This window comes from Elaeis guineensis, chromosome 1 (assembly GCF_000442705.2).
Source record: "Elaeis guineensis isolate ETL-2024a chromosome 1, EG11, whole genome shotgun sequence".
Lineage (NCBI taxonomy): Eukaryota > Viridiplantae > Streptophyta > Magnoliopsida > Arecales > Arecaceae > Elaeis > Elaeis guineensis.
This window is the reverse complement of record NC_025993.2, coordinates 169,549,930-169,565,831: the sequence shown is the minus strand read 5'-3', so window position 1 is coordinate 169,565,831 and position 15,902 is coordinate 169,549,930. Positions and strand designations below refer to the sequence as shown.

At 40.9% G+C, this 15,902-nt stretch overlaps 3 protein-coding genes across 7 annotated transcripts in view; 2 read left to right on the top strand and 1 right to left on the bottom strand.

Annotated features, from left to right (window-relative positions):
* The window catches only part of LOC105060167 (kinesin-like protein KIN-7I), a 33,063-nt gene extending 27,586 nt beyond the window's left edge, over positions 1-5,477 (top strand). The window contains exons 29-34 of one of the 4 annotated variants that reach the window (XM_073248083.1): positions 1,527-1,562; positions 2,520-2,598; positions 2,683-2,844; positions 3,007-3,126; positions 3,213-3,284; positions 5,010-5,476. In XM_073248083.1, the coding sequence (XP_073104184.1) occupies positions 1,527-1,562; positions 2,520-2,598; positions 2,683-2,844; positions 3,007-3,126; positions 3,213-3,284; positions 5,010-5,231 (691 nt within the window). In that variant the 3' untranslated portion in view covers positions 5,232-5,476. Of the gene's footprint in view, positions 1-1,526; positions 1,563-2,519; positions 2,599-2,682; positions 2,845-3,006; positions 3,127-3,212; positions 3,285-5,009 lie in introns of those variants that run through there. The other 3 variants (XM_073248087.1, XM_010943775.3, XR_003798446.2) reach the window with 3 other exon arrangements.
* A 546-nt stretch (positions 5,478-6,023) lies between these two features.
* On the bottom strand, positions 6,024-8,440 carry LOC105060168 (pentatricopeptide repeat-containing protein At3g25210, mitochondrial). Its single transcript, XM_010943776.4, has one exon. The coding sequence runs from the start codon at positions 7,973-7,975 to the stop codon at positions 6,758-6,760; it is 1,218 nt and encodes a 405-aa protein (XP_010942078.1). The 5' UTR covers positions 7,976-8,440; the 3' UTR covers positions 6,024-6,757.
* A 4,297-nt stretch (positions 8,441-12,737) lies between these two features.
* Positions 12,738-14,274, top strand: LOC105060169 (uncharacterized protein At5g64816). Of its 2 annotated transcripts, none has more exons than XM_073250886.1 (2): positions 12,738-12,851; positions 13,743-14,274. In XM_073250886.1, exon 2 carries the CDS (start codon positions 13,787-13,789, stop codon positions 14,165-14,167), a length of 381 nt encoding a protein of 126 aa, XP_073106987.1. In that variant the 5' UTR covers positions 12,738-12,851; positions 13,743-13,786; the 3' UTR covers positions 14,168-14,274. The 2 variants fall into 2 exon arrangements, with proteins under 2 accessions (XP_073106987.1, XP_073106986.1); XM_073250885.1 differs by having other exon boundaries at positions 12,831-12,967.
* The last annotated feature ends 1,628 nt before the right edge of the window (positions 14,275-15,902 follow it).

The following is a 15,902-nucleotide window of genomic DNA, read 5'->3' as shown; positions in this document are numbered from 1 at the left end:
CATCTCCAAATATATGGATGCATGTGTAGAAAAGATGTCACCTCCAATGCAGGCATATCACCTCTGAAGAAGAGTTTATAGGGTGAAGAAAGTACTTGAAAGTTCATCCATCATACCTTACAACCTCTGCAGCTTGTTGACTTTGCTAGACAGTTCCATTGCTGGTTATTTTGTTTGCCATAATACGTTGTCACCAGCCTTGGCAGCATTTAGGTTTAAGTGTTGATTTGACCATTTCATAGGTTTATTTTGTACTCGGTATTGTCTCTTAAGGCTCGCTTCAATACCAGACCACACTGCTAGTGACTTCTCTTATGTCTCCTATGACTTACTATAAGCAGCTTCTGGGGTTACTAATCATTTTGCGAGTTGCTTCCTTGGTAAGATACAAGCTAAACTGCATCTAGGCTGTCACCTTGTTTCACATCCTCAATGCTCCTCGTTGTTAGCTGCAGTAATCTCCAATGTTCAAGATCTTTCATCAATGCTTCGCTATCCTCAAAAATCTCCATTGATTGGCTTTTATACTAAGGGTTGAAGTTTCTGAGAAAATTGAACATCCAATATGGATAGCTTTTAGCTGGAAGCGGCAAAAATTGACTCTGATGCAAATTCTGGTGTTTTTTCTCTTCTTTTCTAAGGACGAGTTTGGGCTAATTTCTTCACTGCTTTTAGTTAGATAATGACAAACTTTGGGTCATTTCTTCCATTCTTTATCTGGTGAAAGAGGCGGCTTAGTTTTTTTTGGTGAAAAAGGAAACAGCTTATTTGTGAATGGGTAACGATTCTGGAGTATGGAGAGCATTTCTTAACATCAATCATAAACAATTTCTTCTACATGCGAAATAGCCTTTTCTTTTCTCTTAGGCAATTTTTGAGGGGGGAAGATGAGAAAAAGGGTCTACAATGTAGAATCGTAGATGGAGCCCAGTAGCAGATTTTGCTCACAAGATCTGTGCTTGGATATGCAGGGACTGAGCTCAATTTTGTACATATTTAAATTTCTGTAATTGTACTTATATTTTGAGACTCCATAAGTTACAATTCATAAGTTGATAGTTGATATGATGGTAATCATCATTAAGTTCTAGTATATTTGTTGTTTTATTCTTGTTAATTTTGATTTGATAGTATTTACATTCTTAATCAAATCATTGTCAAACATGTGAGTGATATACTATAGTTTGAGGTGAACATGATTCTTTAATATATGTTAAATGTATTCATTGTTTAACAATAATTTTATAATTTTTGGCTTTCATCATGGAAACTTTAAAAACCATTCATAAAAGATTCCGACCAATATAAAATACTAGAAATATGAGTGGTATATGCTGTCTTTGGCTTATTTTTATTTTTGTATTTTTGTATTCTTTCAAGTGTTGACTAATTTGCTGAAACTTCATCTGAAAGTGAGCTTTATTGTTGTAGTACAATTTTAGTATCTCCTTTTCCTAGTAGTGGTCTATTATATTCCACATTTGTTATAATATTTGAAGTATGACTCAGCATAATTTTGTGAACAGGAATGGTGAGGAGGGGTTTGGTGGAGGTAGGAACATGTACCTTGTCTTTTCCAAAGTCACAACATCATTCTTTTACTCATGAACTGCAAATAGACAAAAAAAGGGTCCTTATATGCCGTTAGTCTATAGAGGGAGGGGGTTACATTTGAGGAAAAAAGAAAACTTCTGTTGATCTGTTATTGATGAATTACTGCTTTGGAGTTGGCGAGTTAGATATTGTTGTATGAAGTATGTATTATCATTGTGGTTAAACGATGACGAAATAGTGGAATTTGTGGATATTGATGCCATTGCATAAAATTTGATTATGTTTATCATGAAAACATATTATGCTTTTTTTACATATATGTAGAAAAGTGTGTACACACACACACACACACACACACACACAGACATATACATACATACATACATACATACATATATACATATATATATAGACACACACACACACACATATATAGATATAGATATAGATATAGATATAGATATATAGATATATATCATTTATCATATCCTAACTGTACTGTGTCCTGATTTATAGGTGCAACCATATGATGTGGTACCCATATCCCTTAATTATGTTATGCTTTATAACTTTTCATATTCTCCTCTTAGATGATCATTCATTACGCTGTTGCATTAATACACATGCACACTTCTTCTTGCATGATGTGCCATCAGTAGGTTGGTCCTCACACTAGCAACAAATGAGGTCTATCTGTTCATCATTGTTTGCTACATCCATTTTTGACCTGCAAGTTTTGCTCATATGCTTCCAGACATCACTGAGGGTCAGCCAGTTTTTCAAAACCTTTTACAATACTCTGATTGTTGGACCTTTCTATTCAAAGAAGTAAAATTTATTTACTTGTTGATTCACTGTCCAGGCATGTAGAGTGGTGTCTGCATTGCTATTCTGTATATTTATCCATCAATAGATATGTCATTGATTTTTAATGTACTAACATATGATTTTTCTCTGTCACACAGCACAATAAAGTCTACAGAGATTGCTCAGTTAAGAAATGAGCTTAAACAATACATAGTTGACAGTGTTGAACATGATAATGTGAGTCTTTCTGCAACCAACTAGTTCACTTCCAAGTTCAGTCAAACTTATATAAAACAATAATGACTTTTGATACACATTCAGGTAAAGTCAAAAGTTGAGCTGCTGTCATCGGAATACCATCTTGCTTATGAAGAGGTGCAGAGACTGCAAGAGCAATTGATCATCCTTACCAGAGAAAGAGATAAATTATCTCTTCAAGTCAACGAGATGGATACAGGATTCATTTTGTTAGAAGATTACCAGGTTTCACCTGTCTTAACCCATATGCAGAACATAGAGGCATCTTGTACACCTGTTACAATAACCATGCAAAGGAAAAAAAAAAAAAAACTTTCCAATTTCTTAATCTCAGTCCTGCTTGTGCTGGTTTAGTGATACACCACATAACATTGTCTAACTGGACAGAATCTTAAGAATCAGCTTCTCACGGTGACAAGTGAAAGAGATGATTTGATGTCTAAAAATGAAGAGATGAACACAGTAATAGTTGAAGCAGAAGTTCTTAGAAAAAAATATGATGACATGGTAAATCATCTGGTTTTTCTTTCAAGCATGAGCTTGGCTTATTTTCACTGATGCTTTCCCATTTCCTGCATTTCTTTTGTCTTCAGTTATTGAAAGCCAGAAGAGATTCAGATGAATTTGCTAGAACGATCTCAAGTATGGAAGTCAAGATGCATACTGTGAGCTCTCTTTTACTCTCTTTTTCCCCCCCTATTTCATGTTGACATGCATGAAAGAATTACAATGATTGTGTTAGCACAAGTAAATTAATGTTTTCTTTTCTCAGAGGACACAAGTATGGTAATATTATGTAGTCTTAGTGGACTTGTTATTTGCAGTTATGCCTGAGTGAGCATTATATTTTCCTGTTGTTTCACAATATAAATTGAGAAGTTTGGCAAAGTACACCTGACAGAGAGACTACTTGCTTTGATGTACTTCCACAACATGAAGCAAAAGTCACTAGTTATTTCCTACTCAGTCATTTTCTTCATCTTGACCAATTTTGTTTGATAAAACACTATGGATGTTTGTTTGTTATTTTTAAAATGGAGAATGTAATTTTCTTTTATTGTTTTACAGCATGTGTTTATAGTTGGAATAATTTGTATTGATTTCTCTATTTGTTGCACGAAGGAAACTCACTCAGGGTTACTACTAGCTGTTAAAGAAGATTTGTAACTTATTGGGTAGAAATAAATTGAACTTGCTCTGGTAGACCACTATAACTTGGTTGATTTACGCAAGACATGCCTGAGCACTAAGCCATTCTATATTCTTAATAAATAGCACAAGGCTTTATGCAGTGGCTGTTTTACTTTTCATTGACTGATGATCCATTTATACTTTTTATCCATGTTTTCTTTGCCAACAAGTTTTGTGTGGATGGCCATTGCCAATCATTTGCTTGTTTAAGTTATCATCATACATCAATATCTATATAGATATAAACAACTTGTTGTAATTTAAATGTTTCATCAGAATACCATTACAATAACTAGCATGTCTTAAGATATTTATTTCAGCATTTATTCCTATCATGGACTCTGTCCTCTGATAGCATAATGTTTCTTGTGTCAGTTCACACAAATTCCAGAAGGGTTTCCTTAGGTCTATCTATCCTAGCCTTTCCTACTGGTATCAGCTTGTTTTTTTCCAAAAGCTCCTCTATCCTTAAGTTATACATGCCCATGCTATCCCATACAATGCTTAAGCATTTTACCCATCACTGGTCCAGCTTTTGCACTATTCTGTCTCTCTCAGTTTCAATTAGTAAAAAACATCTTCATGTTTTAGTCACGTCCATCTTAGCTCTCTCATCTTCACTGTCCTAATTTGTGATACCCTCCAACTTAGTTCGAGCAAAAGAAAAAAAAAAAGAAAGATTCTTACCGCTTTTGGCTTGTTTCCAAATGGTGCTGAGCTGTTTTGACCCATGTTATGAATGGTAAGACTCCCACTACTTGACACCAAGTGGCTCACCAGTAGCTGGTAGACCCAATGCAAGTGCTGGTATTGGCTTGGCACAGGCTGATAGTTAAATCCATCTTACAATAGTCACATTCCAAGTGTGATTTGCTTCCATTTTTTGAAAATATGAAGTATGCTTGAACAAATATCCTTCATTGAATGTAACATAATACTCGAGCCATTACTTGTAACAAATACCTAGTTTCATATCATAGAACCAAGGATATGGATTTTATTATTTTCCCTCCCATTTGTTTAGGACAAGTTTTATTTGCTCTATAAATACTGTTGTATTAATATTTTTTTTTACGTTATCAGCTTGTGACCATGTACAACATCAAACTACATGCGATCAAATTCTGTCTTTAAGGATTTCTGATAACTGAACTATGTCAGCTAATATTCATGAATTGAACTCAAATTTGTACTTACAGGATGCTTTGAACTACAATAAAGAGAAGACAAAGCTCAGAATGCGGCTTCGCTCAATGCAGGCAAAGTTAGATGCACTCCGTGGTAGGTACAATGAGGTGATGGATGAGATGGGTCTCATGAACAACAAATTTGAAGAAGCATCCACCAAGTTAAAGAAGCAACTTGCCTCCTACGGAGTTGAAATACTTCGCTTAAAGAAGCAGCTTTCAACTGATGAATGACTTCTGGTAGACATCATTATATAGAAGAATAGGGATCCCTAATTGTGAAGCAATTTCTTGTAGACTTGTGTATTATATTTTTGGTTGTCTTGTTCATGGCTTCAAGTGGGTATAAATGTCTGAGTAATTTTACAATATGTAAATTCTGCCAACACTAATTATAAGCCTGGTGTTTATCAGCGTTTTGCATTCAAATTAATTCTGTATTTTCTGTTTTTTTTCCACCAGCTGTCTTTTCTATCATATGAACTATAAATATCATCAATATCATTCTCAAAAAAAAAAAAAAAAAAGCATCTACACTTATTCAATTATTTTTCCATGGTAGACGATTCTCCAAACTATTTTTATTCGAATAGGTTGTTCACAGGCTTGCAACCATACAATTAGCATCATGAGTCTCTCTGAACTTGTTCATGAAATACTTTGGGTTAGTTGCTGCCATTTGTCCAGATGGTTGTTGCCATTATTCTGTTATTGACTCTCCCTTGCTTATTCTTTGGCGAGCTTTATAAATTAGTTCTGAAAACTGCTTCCACCTCACATTGCAAAGTAATGCTTATTCTTTGACTCTCCCTTTCTTTTCTTTCACCATTTGCATGCCATGTGACAGTATTCTTATGTAAGTGGCCTCTGATATCCAGCCAATATCAAAATAACACTGTGGGTAAGCCTCGATAAGGCTAGGTAAGATTACAGAGCCAACGTCAAGCCATCGGTAGTTTTCTCCTTGTTAATTTATCATGCAGTGCTGTTTTTTTTTTTTGCGTTGTCAATATAAAACCCTGAAAATTTAAAAAATAAAGAAACATTACAAAGTTTAATTTGCATAAATTCCTCCATCCTCAACACAGACCATAGTTGTACAAAATTCGTCAGATAATTTATGGAAACTATCTGATATTTTAAAATGAAAATTACAGCAGGAAAAACGGAAACAGTCGACAGCAGTTTGTCGCAGATGGAGTTCCGGCAGAATACGAGATGAAGAAGACAAAAAGTAACAGAGGCCAAATCGGGGGAAATCTGATCTTCTCAAAGAGTCAAATATCACTTGAAATAATTCTGATTCCCTGCTTATATTTGGCCAATGCATCCCTACGGAAACCTTGAAAGAGGCGCTGTATGGTGCAGGCCAAGCAGATGTCCGAATTATCCAGGTTTTGTAGAAGCGGACATGACCAATACAGTTCCTAGTAGCAGTCGGCTTACCAAATCTGCCAGGCCGTCCAAATTCCTATCAAACTATTAACCAGTGTAGTCACCATTTATCACCGACTTCGAGTTTCATCACCAGACCCTCCTAAAAAACTTTATATCCGGTTTTCCAGATATTATTCAACCAAGAATGACGGGTCTAGCACCTAGGCGGTACCTTTTCAACGGGGTACAACCCCATTTGACAGTTCCAATTGTTCCTCCAAACTCTCGTCTATCAAGAGTCAGAGTAGAAAGAGCCACTATCAATCTTTTTAAGAAGAGAGAGCGAATGAGAGAGGAATGCAACACCATGTTGGCATTTCCAACTAATCATGAGGCTGGCAGAGCCAATGCAACCCATCCAGCAAGTCGGAGTACATTCTCCGGTCCATCGCCCCCCTCCTCCTCCCCAATTCCTCGAGCAGCTCGAACGCCTCCTCCGTCCTCCGTTCCCTGCACAAGCCCTCGAGGAGAGTCCTGTACGTCAAGATATCGGGCGCCATCGAATTGGCCAGCATATCGAACAACACCTCGATCGCCTCCTCGAACCTCATCTCCAGTGCCAGACTGCTGATCAGTGCCATGTAGACGCTGCTGCTCGGCACCAATCCCTTCTCCCTCATCTCTTTGAAGAACCCCATTCCTTGATTGATCCTCCCTTTCTCGCACAACCCTTTGGTAATGTAGCCATAGGTGAACTCGTTGGGCTCGCAACCGTAGAGGCCCATCTCCTTGAAGACCCGGATGGCCTCGTCCATCTCTAAGCACCTGGAGTAGGCCTTGATGATCAGGTTCACCGCGAAGGTGTCGGGGATGACCCCCGAGGCCTTCATCTGCCGGACCAGCGACCGGACGGCGTGGAGGTAGACGTAGGAGACCGGGGGCTTATTGAACCGCCGGAGGACGGCGCTGAGGAGCATCGAGTAGGTCTGGAGGTTGGGGCGGCAGGCGGCGGCGGAGGCATCGCGGTGGCGCTGCTGCATCTTCTTGACGACGTCGAAGGCGCGGGAGAAGAGGTGGCGGCGGGAGCAGCAGAAGTGGATGGCGGTGTTGAAGAGGGCGAGGTCCGGGGGGCAGGCGCCGGCGAGGATCTCGTCGACGAGGGCCTCGGCCTGGGAGAAGCGGCGGCCGGAGACGACGATGTGGAGCATGGCGAGGTAGACGGATGGGGTGTGGCGGTAGCCGCGCTGGAGGGCGGTCCACCGGAAGAGGTCGAGGGCGAGGTCGGGATCCGACTGGGCGCGGAGGGCGGCCTCCACGTCGTCAGCGGTGAAGCCCGGGCGAAGGCGCTCCACCCAGCTCTCGAATTGCTTCTCCAATGGGGTGCGGGTCCGACGGCTAGGGTTAGGGTTTTGGTCTGGATTCGGGTTTATAGGGGAAGGGTTTTGGTCTTCTAAGGAGGGGACTGAGCAAAGGGTGCGGGACGATGCGAGGAATGAGAGGGGATTAAGGCTAGGAGGGTTAGGCTTTTGGACGAACAGGCGTCGTTTTGTCTCGGAAAATATGGCAGAGAGGAAGCGAAAGCGATTGGACCCGACACCCATTGGCAACGGAGTTGGAGAAGACGACGCAGTAAACTGGTACACCAGCTGCTGCTTAGTTTTATGGCGCACGCCTTACTGGGCTCAATAAATTAGAAATCGTAACTGAGCTTGGCCCGGCGACTGATTGCTTGTTCGCTTCCGTCGGTGGTGAGGGCAATGCCACGGCAACTCAGAAAAAGGTCACGCAGTTATCTTGCACCGATCGCTTCGCACACTTCTGGTGCTGGGTGCTGATTGCAAGGAAGCAATGAGAATTTTAATTCTCTAGGGTTTAAGAGTCGAGGTGAGTTAAGCCCTCTCTAGGCTAACCTTCTTTCTCTACATATCACACATTGCATGGTTTCTAAGAATGCGAATGAGAATACACCAGGTAAGAACGTCCAGGCTCTTCCCATAAACCAACGAAATGGACCATCCAATGTCTTCCGCACATGGACAAATGCTTCCAAGGTTTTTCAGAGGAGTTGATAGGGCAAGAGTAAGAGGACTGATCACCATCAAATTTGTACCAAGAACAAGAGGAGTTGATAAGCTAACATCCCCCTCTCTCGTCACAGTATTATTTTCTTCAAAATTTTCTTTAAAATTTGTGCGTGAGCCAATCGCCATGCGTTCGTGCACCACACGCACCGTGTGCGTGGTGCACAAAGAATTTTTCAATACCAAGTACCAATATCAGTGTCCAATGTGAGGTCAGACCACATTAATATTATAGAGTAATTCTTTGTGCACCGCACATAATACTATTACTGTTGGATGGATGTCTAGTCAGGACATCATTTTTCAAGATCTTTTCAGTACCACACAATACAGCAGGAAGAAAGAAGAAATAAAACAAAACAATCAAAATGCGTGGATCAGTCACAAAAGAGTTTACCTCCATGGGGCATGCAAACTTCACTATAAAAAAAAAATTTTATAAAAGGAGATCTCACCTTCAACCCTCGTACACTCAATTTCTCTCTCACTAAAAGTTTCTCTCACAAAAGCTCTCTCTCTTGGAAGACCTCCTGAACCCCTGAAATACCTGGCGTCCGCTGTCCAAGAGCCTCCTGCTCTTTCTCTCTCTCTCTTCTTTGGGTTCCTTCTCGGGTTCATGCCGCCGCAGGTTTCCGTGAGAAAATCAGGCCAAAAGACCACCACACCCTCTTTCTGTGCCTCACAGGCCCTTTTAAAGAGTTAAACATGACTTAGATTAGGTTTAGGACTCCTTAATCAACCCAAATCAAGTCTGTGGATCGTCAGATCAAGACCGAAAACTTTCTGAGCCGTCCGATCACGATCGGTCCACGAAATAGTGCTGTGGACTGCGAGAAATGCGTAGAAAATGCCCACGCGGTCCACGCGGTCTGCCATGGACCATTCGATCCACCATGGATCGGGGTACAGGCCCAGGCAAGGTACCCGGGCCGGCCCGCGCATGCGGGCCTGGGCGCACCCGCGCGTGGGCCAGCGCACGGGCTGGGCCGAGCACCTGGGTCATGCGTCCCGCACGTTGGCCCCGCTTGGGCCGCGCGCCGCCGCCTGCGGCCACACCGCTGCCGCTCCACCGGCCCGCCGCCGCCGGCCGCCAGCGGTCTTCCGCCGCCTCGGGTCTCGTGCCGACTTCAAAAGCTCGTATCTCCTCCATCCGAGCTCCATTTGGGATGATCTTGGTCTCGTTGGACTCCGTTTTTCATCGTGAACCTCGCTGTGGGCTCAATATGGGCTGAATCTCGAGACGTCAAATCTTAACAATCTCCATCTCGACTTGATATTCGACCTCCTCCAAACTCCGAGAGCTTCTAGATCTCCTCGCCCACATGCCCTGGGGCAATCGCCTGCTGATCATGGATAGGTAAACATGAGAGTCGAGCCAGACTGCTCGATCCCATCTCCGTCGTATGCTGTGCTCCTCCTGACCTTAGACCTGCTCGGGGCATTGTCCTGCGGCAATAGGAATTTTACCTTGCGACGTCGCCCTCGTCCTCTCGAGTCTCCTATCTCGTGCCCGATCCGCCTCCTGGAGCTCCACCTTGCTCTGAGCTCCACCTGGCTCCCGAAGCTCCACTTCGCACTGGGCTCTCCATCAGGTAATAATGTCCTTTGCTCTCCTTCTTCCCCTCCAGCACAATCCTATCGTCGCGTAGCATCCTCAGGATTCCTCTACCAGCTACCGTCCTGTAGCCTCTCGAATCCAATCTGCTAAGTGAGATAAGATTTCGCCTGAAATCGGGTATGTATCGGACCTCCTTCAATCTCCTCACTGCACCATCATATGTCCTCCAGTTGACCGTCCCAATACCTCTGATCGCACAGCTTGATCCATCCGGTAGATATACAGTGCCCTCACTGTTCTCCAGGGAGTCAAACTGCTCTTCTTTGCAATATACATGATAGGGACATGCAGAATCTAATATCCACTACTAGGAAGAAGTAGATACCTCGTCAGATATCTTCAGGACATCTCCATCTGAATCACTGTCGGTCGTCGCTACAGCAGCCACCGTCCGATTTTTGAGTTGAGGGCAATCTCTAGCTAGATGCCCCAACTTCTAACACCGGTAACACCTGATTTTACTCAAGTCCCTTCTGGACTTGGACCGCCCTCGTTGTGATCTCCTATCGCTCCGTCTACCACCTTCTACTCCTCCAGAAGCCACCAAAGCTGAGCTACCACCACCTGAGCTGGAAGCTGGGTTCTCCCTCTTGAGAACCTTGTTCTGGAGTATCGCCGTGGTGACCTCATCTATCTTGATGGTGCTCTTCCCCACTAGAAGAGCAGTCACCAAGGACTCGTATAAAGGGGGAAGCGACGCCAGCAAAACTAGCGCTCTGATCTTCTCCTCAACATTCTCGCCAACGCTGAGGAGGTCAGTGAGGATCTTCTAGAAGTGGCTTAGATGCTCCTGCACGCTCTATCCCTCAGTCATCCGCAGTTGGTAGAACTGCCTCCAGAGGAAAAGAGTGTTGGTGAGAGACTTTGCTATGTACAACTCCTCGAGCTTCGACCACAGTACCGTCGAAAAAGTCTTGCTCAGCATATGGATCACCACCTCATCCGTCAGGTACATGCGGATGGTGCTCACCGTCTGTATCTGTAGCCGTTTCCAATCCCGCACCTCCATGATGGTCGGCTTCTCATCGCACAAGAGAGCATCGATCAACTCCTGTTGGATGAGCACGTCCTTCACCCTTACCTGCCACAAGGAGAAATTGCTCTTACCATCAAACTTGTTGATCTCCATCTTGATTGTTCCTATAGTCTCCATCTTCAGTCTTGCTCACCATCGTTGCAATCTGCGTCCTTGTACCACCTTTCTCTGATACCATTTGTTGGGTGGATGTCTGGCTAGGACACCATCTCCCAAGACCTTTTCAGTACCACGCGATGCAGTAGGAAGAAAGAAGAAACAAAACAAAACAATCAAAATACGTGGATCAGCCACAAATGGGCTCGCCTCCACGGAGCATGCAAACTTCACTATAAAAAAGAAATTTTATAAGAGGAGATCTCACCCTCAACTCTCGTACACCCAATTTCTCTTTCTCTTTGGGTTCCTTCTCGGGTTCACGCCGCCGCAGGTTTCTGTGAGAAAACTAGGCCAAAAGACCACCACACCCTCTTTCTGTACCTCACAGGCCCTTTTAAAGGGTTAAATATGACTTAGATTAGGTTTAGGACTCTTTAATCAACCCAAATCAAGTCTCTGGACTGTCGGATCAAGATCGAGAACTCCCTAGGCCGTCCGATCGCGATCGATCCACGGAACAGTGCCGTGGACCGTGAGAAACGTGTGAAAAATGCCCACGCGATCTGCCATGGACCGCCCGATCCACTGTGGATCGGGGTACAGGCCCAGGCAAGGTGCCTCGGGCCAGCCCGCGCGTGCTGGCCTGGGCTGCACCCGCACGCGGGCCCGCGCATGGGCTGGGCCATGCGCCCGCCTGGGCCACGCGCCGTCGCCGCCGGCCATCGGCGGTCCTCCGCCCCTCGAGTCTCGTGTCGACTTCAAAAGCTCGTATCTCCTCCATCCGAGCTCCGTTTGGGGTGATCTTGATCTCGTTGGACTCCGTTTTTCGCCGCGAACCTTGCTGTCGGCTCAATATGGGCTGAATCTCGAGGTGTCAAATCTTAACAATTACACCGTTCTATAATATTGGGGCACGTAGCGCATTCAGATGGGACGAACATTTAATACTGTTCAGCTTTTTATTTTTTTTAATTTTTTAATGATAAAAATACTCTTTATGACTTTCTAATATTTTATATGACTTCCTATAAGTGACTTTCTATGAATATATATGATTTCCTATGAATATATACTGTTCAAAAAGTCATATAACTTTCTGTGAATATATATGATTTTTTGTGAACATATATATGAATATATATAAATATATATAATTTTTTATAAATATATATTATTTTTTATGAATATATATAATTTTTTATGAATATATATAATTTTTATATGACTTCTCGTAAATACATATGACTTCTTGTGAATATACACGACTTCTGCGAATATATATGGCTTCCTATGAATATTATATGTTCATAAAAATTATGTATGTTAACAAAAAAAAAATCATGTATATTTATAAAAAAATATATATATTTATAAAAATTATATAATATTTTAAATAATATATATTTATAAAAAATTAATATTATCATTGCTGAAAAATTGAGGAAAGAGAAAAAAAAAAAAAAGCTGTGGCACAGTAACATTGCACCGCAATGCACAAAGAATTACTCTTACCGCGGTCCATTCAGAAAAATTATGGGCTGGGTGCATGCTGCTGAACTGTTTATAGTCAGATCCGGGTAAACGTTCTCGTAAATCCGACCCGTTACTATCACAGAGAGAAGAGACAATGAACGAAAAACACGGTAAAAGCCCTAGTTCTGCTGCTCTCCTCCAGAAGTCCTTCGTTTTTTTTTTTTTCAGATTTCTTGAGTTTTCGTGGGTTGATCCTATCAGCGAATCGAGGAATTTCTAATTCAAGGTGATTTTGCTTCCAGATATAAGAATTTGATCTCTTCCAATAATTGATACGTATATCTGTGAAAATACTTAAAGTTGTAGTGGCTATTTTTTTGAATCGAAATTGCAGCGCTTTCATCTTGAGGACATTGTCGGGTTTATTCGAAAATTAGTAATTTTTTTCACGCGCCGGTGGTATTATATGATTTTGATCTAAGATTTTTTTTTTGACCAAGATACTTTCCTTATTGCCTCATCTTTAGGTTGCAATGATAGTTTCGAGGAAATTGAATTCATGGGCTTGTACTTATATGCTCTTCGACCTTTCGGATTTTGTTTAATTTTACGATTGAAAGCTGGTGATTATGATTCCTTAGGGTTGATGGAATTGTTTTGTTTTACTGAAAAAGGAAACTCATTTCTTTGCATTTTTCTTCGTCTATTTTGTTCGATCCCACATTTACCAATTCATCATGTTGTTGTTTGTTGTAGTTTGAAGATTGTAATCTTTCTACATTGCGAAACTGAATTTTGTGTTCATTATTTAAATGTATTTCTTTCCAAATATCTATGCGCTTACAAATACATATATCTCAACTCACATTTGTTTCCTTTTGTTAGTCATTACTATATCCAAATGATAATTCCAGATCTTTCTTAAGTTCTCCAAATAGCGACTTTCTTAGAACCTATTTCGCCATGCCAATCAAGTGGATTATAGTAGTGTAATCACTGCAAGATAGGCAAAATTGAATTTGCATAACATTCCTTGTTTTCTTTTTCTTATCGTTGATTAGTGGCGAGGTGGAAGTGGATTAACAGCTGAAGCACTGTTACAGCAATGGTGGATATTTGGTGGTCGTTGTTGGGGGCTGCCATTCCAGCTGTTGTAGCCGGGCAAGCCATTAGAGTGAAGAGAAGACGAGCTGAGGAACAAAAGCTTAAGAGTGCTCGAGGGCGTGAGAAGAACTCAGATGATATCTTTGTCTGTGAGAGAGTCTGTACTTCAAAAAGGATGCTGAAGAAGGTTGGCGCATTCTCTAAAGACCCAACTCCTGATACATGTGTTACTGTTTGTGGTGTTTCTGAGCTTGATGCTTGTGCTGATGCTTGTGCACGGACTGTTTGTGTTAACCAACACCAAGTGCCCAATTGGAATGACATCTGCCTCAAACGGTGCCAAAGTGAATGCCTTAAGCTTTCTTCATCTTTGACTCTTTAGAGCATTTTTTGTCATGATGGTACCTTCATGATTTTACCATTCCAACAGAAAAGCAATACTTTCTTCCCTCTTGTTGATTTAATTAGTGGATCATGGAATTTGTTGTTTGTTTGTTCTTTTTGGCTATTGTTATTTTATAATTAATTTTTTGTTACTTATCTAGTTTTATAAACTATTGTTGTCTTCTAATGGTTTTGAATCACTTTGTATTATCTGATATCTTAACATGTGATCCCAACTAGACATTTTTTCAATGGTTATTTTTAATTTATTTATTTTATTTTTTTGGTCAGTTGAATTGTTAAGACATACATGCATATACAGTTTCAAAGTGTCAGTGTGTTCTTCTAGGGAGTTACTGTTTTGGACCTTGTTAATATATATATATATATATATATATATATATATATATATAGAGAGAGAGAGAGAGAGAGAGAGAGAGAGAGAGAGAGAGAGCTTGGCTTGGCTACACTCGAGTGGATCTCTACTCAGATCTGTTCAGGTCTAGATTGAACAATGGAGATCCTACATCGATGATCTGAGCCATTGGATATAATTTACTATCTCTAAATTTTTTACATACAAAAAATCATGTGATTGGGAGACCTTAGTGTATGCATCAAATGGTCGAAAATTTGGAAGTTTAAATAGTACAAAACAATGCATTTTTTTTTTTTTGACTTGATGTATAGGTTATGAGTCCAAACCACATGATTTCTGATGTATAAGCAGTTTAAAGGTTTATCACGTCTAGCTGCTTGAATCATCAATATGGAATCCTCATCGTCTGATCTAGACTTGACTGGATTTGAGTGGAGATACGCTCGAGTATAGCAAGTCTACCTATACATATATATTTGTTTGATGCATCAATGCCATTTTAGGAATGGGGCTTGTTTATTCTTGCTATATTGTCTAACCTCAGTTATTGGAAGGACTCACTAAGCGGTATATATAGTACAGGCATTATTGTACCGATTGTTTGTTGATTTTCTTTTTTCTGATTTCCTTTTTTTGAATTGAGCTGTTGAAAGAACTCACCAAGCAATATGAAGTAATGTCTACATGATTTTGTACTGGAATGTATGCCAATTGTCCTTGTCCTTTAGATATAGTGTTTTTGTTTGAGAGCACATTTAGATTTTTTCCCCCTTAATTTTTAATTAATGAAGCGACTACTACATTTAGTTTGTACATCTTAATTTTTAGTGTATGGTGGAAACATCATTATTGAAGCTGAATATTTTGCTTGTAATTTTGGTCCTAAGCCCTTGATTTCTTGCACCTACCATGTGATTTCTTTCGCATACTATCTAGTTATCGGAGGTTTGTAATTTGTGAACTTACAAAGAAATAAAGTGATATAAGGTCATGGCATTTGTCATAGTTGGTAATCTGCACATAATGGTGGTATATTCCAGTTGTTTCATGTTTATATTGAGGATTGACCATAAGAAATGGCTGTGTGCATATTTATTATTATATGGCTTCTGGAAGTAAAAGCATAATCATAACCTTGTCCAAACTATTTTCCATGAAAATTGTGGAACTATAACGATCAAAACCGATGTCATTGTTCTAATTTTTCAGAATGATTTTCTTTTTGCGTCCGTGTATTCCAAGTGCCTGTGCAGTTGTTCCAATTGTTTTCTTGACTTCCATCCATGTCCTCTCCTCAACTCTTTGACATGGATTCAGTTGCCTTTCTTTACAAATGCCCCCTTGAATGTTGGTA

Excerpts from the sequence above, each read along its gene's own strand:
- LOC105060168 (XM_010943776.4), bottom strand. The coding sequence starts at position 7,975 with ATGGGTGTCGGGTCCAATCGCTTTCGCTTCCTCTCTGCCATATTTTCC.
- LOC105060169 (XM_073250886.1), top strand. The coding sequence starts at position 13,787 with ATGGTGGATATTTGGTGGTCGTTGTTGGGGGCTGCCATTCCAGCTGTT.